The following is a 6620-nucleotide window of genomic DNA, read 5'->3' on the forward strand; positions in this document are numbered from 1 at the left end:
TTTCTTTTCAACAGCACATTTATTTAAACAAAGTATCTAGGATGAGCCGGAGGCTGCCACCGCTGCTCTTTTGGGCTTGGGGGTTGTTCCTTCCCGGAATCCGTTTCTGAAAGAAAAATGTAAAGATTCAGGGGCACTAGTCCAAGGGAGTCATGACTGTTTTCCAATAAATTAGATATATGACATTACATTAACAACATTAGACATACAACAAATACTACAGGATGGTTGTACACTCTGCTCTACATAAATTTGAAATCATGATCATCTATTCAGTTTTTTTTGGACACAAACATCATTAACAATGTGCATTCCATTGTTATTGTACCAAAGGAAACATGTCCTGTACATGAGCATCAACTTAGGAATGACCTTTTAATTATGCAACACAAACTGAGCAGTGAGCACTTCTAGGGACAACTCCCAAAGTTTCCAAACATGGTAGGCCACAAGAGAATTTGGTTTTCTGAGGGACAGGTTATGTCAAAAATCACACCTTTTCGGTACCTTTCTCTCATTCTGACTACATCACCTCCAACCACTACAATGTAAAAATTTATTCTGCATGTACACTGTGCTGCTTTGGACACTACAAATGGATCCAATTCAGGCAATTATTTAAGGGATAATACCATGTTCACAACAAACACATTTCAAAACTATGCTGGTAGTAGCTCACAGCTCTCCTTCGGTGTGAAATTCACAGGGCAGGCTCTACACAATGTACTCAGGGACTGCTGTTTGTTAACACCTGGTAAAAATTAAGGACCTTGGTTGTTGTATCTAATTCAGCAGGCCAAACTGTCCCATACAGAAAAAGGGGGGAAACACAGGCACATTAGAAGACCAAGTTTATTCACATCTGTGCTCCATAAAACCCCTTTAAGAAATGCATGAGCCAGAGCAACCCCTATTAGAAAGATACAGGTGTTCATAAAATATTAAAACCTCAAAAGAATGATCAACATCACAGCTTACTGAATCAGACCACATGGAAAATCCACTTATGCTGTCATCTCATCACACAACATATCAGTTTCACCACAGCAAATTCATCAGCAATAAAGCCTCGCTTAGAAAGCACGTCCTCGACAAGCCAACTGGATGCAGCTAACTTCAACTCAACACAAAGACTCAGCCTTTGCTTTGTGGAAAGCCTAGCTTCCTGGGAAATGTCCCCAACACCTACACTAAAAATACCTGCCTGTGTGCTGAGTTTGAGCTATGTCACAACACCATCAATGAAACTTTACATTTCAACAAGTCAATTCAATACTTCAAAATCCCAACAATTTAACATGCTTGAATTATTACAATAATAAACAAAGATGTACTCACCTGAATCTGCGGTACACAACCTTGAGGTGCCTCATGCGACCGGTTCCAGTGGTGTTGCGCCTCTTGGCCTTAGCGCTCCAATTGTCTGGAAGGTAAAGGATGAATGACCATCTATTACACTCTATAAACCAGCAACTCTCAGGAACATTTTAATTGGTCTGCTTCACATTTTTGGTGTTTTGAGCCACAATTCATAAAACATTGGTAGACAGCTACACAATCAGTATACAACAAAAGCTACTGTTAATGTACCACTTCTTAAACAGCTTTACACTGGTTAGTTCAAAGTGTTGTTCAATAATGTTAATGGAGACAGACGTTGTACTTTCTATTGAACGCAACCCAGGTAGAGGCAAATGGACCATGGCTTAGTCATTCGAAATGCTCCATGTATGCTGCAGTCATTCAGCATTGCAGTTTGTCCACACGTGCACTCACACTTTCTCTTGCGCTTGGAGGGATATCCACACTTCCCGCAGGTGGACTTCTGAAGGTGGTAAGCCTTGGAGCCACAGCGACGACACAGCGTGTGCGTCTTGTTGCGACGCTTCCCAAATGACGATGTTCCCTTCGTCTGCAAAAAGAGCCAACAGCCTTAGCTACACCAGGCACAGAATGGTCTGTAGACAACAACTGCAAATATGTGCGTCTAATGTCTCGTCTCAGTTTAAACATGGAATCACTTGAACTCATATGTTCAGACATTTGTATTTACATAACATCATTGACAAGACAGTAAAACCATACGTCAGTTTCATCAATTCAACGGAATATAGGACATAAGGATCATTCATATTGAACAAACAAGCAAAACAGTCGCACAGCAGTGTTAAGTAACGGTAAGGGGACCCAAACTTGTTTCCATTAAGTTAACCAGCAAAGTAGTTTGATCATCTATTTATCCTGAACCCTTCAATGAATACTACGTCGTATGAGTAGATATCATGTAAAACGTAAGCAGCCCTGCATATGGGGATATGCGACGCAAACTAGTCTACCTATATACAAACTTCGTGTGTAGTAGTTAACTGGTGTTATAATTCACCATGAGCAGGATAGCCAGCTAGACTAGTAGTTACCAGCTGAGTATGTCCATGTATTTAACCGCGCTACGTAATAAACAGTAACGTTAGCTACAGCAATGAAGAATAGTAGTCTGAAGACAACTGATTTGTCGACCGTGCTAACAGCCAAGCATTTAAGTCCTGATTAGCAAATAGAACGGAGGCCTTGCTAGGTGGCTATCTGGTTTCCAAACCCGTGCTCTACTCCCGGCTTTTCCAGTTTCTTTCCGTACAATCCTTCAAATACATCGAAACAAACTGGGATCATATTTCAGCAGGTAATTAATATTAAAAGGTTCCAATTCTTGTCATTCGGTTTTGAATGGTAAACCTGCTGCCCTGCTACGCATTGGGGAGGAATGACAACTAATTTACAAAGGTACATTATTTTAAAATGGCAAAATAATCCTGAACAATATCTGGGACAGTCGCACAACCGTGTTTAAAACGTGAATCGTGTTTAATCAGCGGCACAGAGAAACACCGCTGCACTTAGATGTTTTATGATTTTCCAAGCGATCTCGTTGAAACTCACCATCTCCCTCCCAAAGCTGACACGATAGAGACCGGAAGAGAGTTTGGTGCAGCGCTAAATCAACATCGGGCTTTTCCGGTGCAACAGTAAAAGAGAGCCCGACATGTCTTCTTTTGCGGTTAGCTTTTCGCGCGCAAATAAATAAATAAAAATATTAAAATTTATATTAAAGAAACAAATGACTTATGTACGTGAAGCACCATATGAATGACGGGATTTCACAATGTTATATTTCTTGACGGCGTATTAAAACATAAATAATTTGTGTTTCATACATGACGTTGTGTGCTGGGAAAAGAAAAATTATTTTGCAACCCGAGTACCATAGTAACGATGATATGACTTGTTCACTTAGATTTTCATTTACTTGTACGCAGAAAACAAATATTTATTGTAATGGGTTAGGACATGTCAGCCCATCCCTCCAGTACAGTAATGGCGCATAGAACAACGTCACTGGTACGTTACTGCCACCTGCTGTTCTCGTGTGGGTCGCACCATTATATGAACTCAGCCATTCATGCTTCAGAGGGAAATACACTACAAAACGTACGCTATTTTTCAAGCAGGGCTTCAACATCTACAGCAAGTCACTTCTGCAAGCGCAACAATGTCTCAGAGCATTGAGATCCTGTGGACGTCGCGTGGGTCAGTGTATGTGCTCACACACCTTGCACTATACCCATTCATCTGTTGGTGTACATACTGTCCCACTGAAACATAGGTCTCATATTTATGACATGCTGCGTAGAATCTGACAGCACTCGTTTCGAATTACTGACTCAGTTTGACCCAATATGTCTATATGTCTAGTTTCAACTTTTTCTTGTCTGAAGGCTTCTGTGTTATATCTACCTGCTACATTTGGGGTAGTGTTAAAAGCATATAGTTTCTCTGCTTGTGCAACATCCAACCTTTACAGTAAATTTGGTGCAGAAGACTCATATGCCTTTGTTCCATAATCCTTTAACAACTTGAATGAATTATGGGAAACATAACAACAAAGACACCTCTTATTAACCCCGAGAAACATCTCATCAAATTTAATATTTCATTTTGTAATTCTTCATTCTGACCGTATGTATAAAAGGGCATTCTCTTCGCCGGCTTGCAAAAACATTCCACCAGGTGTCTCCCCAGGTTGCCGCTGTGGTTTGACATCTCATGTAGTGTGTGTGTCTCATAGTTGTGACCACTGTTGCACAGAAGCATATAGATACTTCGGGAACAGTCTCTAACATGCACACTGAAGAGACCATTATTTCTGTCATTCCAACTAGATGGCTGACCAAGTGTGATGTGAGAGAGCAGTTTTGTGTTTCTGACTTCTACTTGCTGGAAGCATGAAATTACTTCATGTAGCACCTGCTGCCTTGCTAGCATACTCTCCAACTGTGCAACACCATGAGAACTGTGTACAATGAAGGTAGTATTTTGCTTTTGCAAACTATGCTATTAGCTGTACTTACACTTGTGTATTATTATGTATATTTTAAACTTACATCTATCTTGTCTCTTGTAAAGTTCCATTAATTACCCTGGGTGAAACAAATGAAATTATTTATTATTTGATTAACAACAACAGCAATACGTTGTTAATTTGCTGGCTCTGAGTTGCTGATTTGGCTGGAGTCAACATTTTCTTTTAGGCCAGGCATACAGACTTGCTGTTCACTCCCAAGGAGTTCCTCCTTGGCCACTTTAGCCTGTTGTATAATGTTGGTCCCTGTGCCAGTTGGCACATGGACTGTTGTGGGCATTAATTGTCCTGCTTTCATTGCCTTTTACCCCAGGGTCTGTTTGACACTATTTGCCTCTTATGTTTATCACTGAGTGTCTCACAGCAGCAACATTATTACCCTTATTGCAATATCCTTCTACAGCAGAGGAGGAGTATAATGGGTTCAGAATTAGCATTGTATCCTTGATTTATACCATTAAAACATCATTCCACAGGGCTCCCAAGTAGCTCAGTGGGTAAGGAACTACCCTTGAGTACAAGCTAAGCTATATCGCTCAGTTTTGATTTCAGCCATGTCATCTGCTGATACTGACCACGAGCCCACAGCAGTGGAACAAACTGGTTTCATTCCACCAGGAATAGGGGTGGATAGGTTAGCAAGGATCCCCTTGTCTCACAGATCTCAGGTCATCTGTGACTTGTTAGGCGCCTTCAAGTTGCTCAGATGACATCACTGGAGTAGCTTCTATCCCCTGATGAGTACTCAGTCCGCTGTAGTGCACTGTGTGACCTGTAGTGTGAAAAATACCCATTTTGTGCAATGTGACTGTGTCAGAGGATTGCATTCATCTCACCTCAGTGCTTCAGCACACAAGTGCAGTGCAGAGGTTGTTGCTGTGAGACGAGCATAGCAGCATTAGGCATTCCAAAGTAGGGTTGCATGGGGGTGAAAGAAGAAAAAGATAATTTCATATAATCCTGTCATTGGAAGCCTTCACAAAGAAAGACAAGGTTGTTTTCTTGTTATGTTTCTTCCACTTTTTTGTTGTCCCTGGCTGTGTCTTGTCCTTCTCTGGATGACAAAATATGATTCATTCACAGTATGGTACTTACCAGGCTCTCCAGCAACAAAATGTAGGGAAGCACCCATATCATCCACTTCATCTCCAACTATGTGCACATGCATATTTTACCTGGCTTTCATGCAGCTGAAGTTCTATACGTGAGGCATCTCTCAACTGATCCAGTCCTCTGACCCAAATCTCCCACTACCCTCGCTTACTGAAGTCCTACAGGCTTAGGCCAACTGGCATCTCCGGGAGAAAAAAGGAGGACCAAAAGCAGCAGTAATTCAGCTCAGTGGGATAATGGTCCAAATTGCTGCACACTGCCCTACTCAGAGATCCAAACATTTTTAGTAAAGTGACAACATCATAGCCTGTGGCATGAGAGCTCAGGTTTGTCCCGTTAGGTTTGTCAGTGTTAACTGTGGATGTAACAAGTGGACAACATGTGACATTTCTGAAAATATGCATTTTGGAATCATGTGATTTCATCTTTTAATATTTTAGCAATATTCTGTGAGTCATTGAGTAGTATTAGAAGGAAAATGATTAATTTGATATGATATGACAGACCTTAGGGGGCTACTTACAACAACCTAAGAAGGACTCAAATCTCACTTTGCAACCAGTGAGCTCAAATGATCACAGAACTAAAACAGCTGATCCTGCAAGATTAGAAAAAGCCATTACAGTCAAAGCAGAGCTCTGTGGTCTTGAGTATAAATTCAGCATGACCTTTTCTTAGGTCTTAGGTCTGTAGGTTGTTCACATTCAACAAGAGTTTTCAGAGGAACACAAGCATTATTCAAAGACATAAAATATCAATATCAATTTATTGACAAAAATCTGTCCATTTGCATGTACAGGTTTTTATCTTTATCCCAAAATGTTATATGTGTACATATAAGGACAAGAAAAGTGGAAAATTTAATTTATGAAATAATAAATTCTGAGGTTCTGTTTAAACTATTCATTCATCCCCCCCCCCCCCCCCCCCACCCACCCCTCCCACCTTTTTTTTAGCCATGGCAAAATCAACACCAAAATGGGTAGAATATAATTATGCTCGAGCGGAATTTGCACATTGCACAAGGTTCACACATGGTCAGTTTGAACTGGGTGTTCAACAGTCTAGCGCAGGCCATTAATCAAAATTG

At 40.8% G+C, this 6620-nt stretch overlaps 1 protein-coding gene and 1 non-coding gene across 2 annotated transcripts; both read right to left on the reverse strand.

The window, feature by feature from the left end:
- LOC118778276 (60S ribosomal protein L37-like) lies at positions 1-2979 on the reverse strand. The gene is made up of 4 exons (XM_036529741.1): positions 2938-2979; positions 1777-1912; positions 1339-1423; positions 1-106 (listed from the first exon to the last, which is right to left on the reverse strand). Exons 1-4 carry the CDS (start codon positions 2938-2940, stop codon positions 37-39), a joined length of 294 nt encoding a protein of 97 aa, XP_036385634.1. The 5' UTR covers positions 2941-2979; the 3' UTR covers positions 1-36.
- LOC118778599 lies at positions 1993-2072 on the reverse strand. Its single transcript, XR_005005005.1, has one exon. It is a non-coding gene; the product is annotated as a small nucleolar RNA SNORD72 (small nucleolar RNA).
- Positions 2980-6620: the final 3641 nt, after the last annotated feature.

Source organism: Megalops cyprinoides, chromosome 5 (genome assembly GCF_013368585.1).
Source record: "Megalops cyprinoides isolate fMegCyp1 chromosome 5, fMegCyp1.pri, whole genome shotgun sequence".
In the NCBI taxonomy this organism is placed as follows: Eukaryota; Metazoa; Chordata; class Actinopteri; order Elopiformes; family Megalopidae; genus Megalops; species Megalops cyprinoides.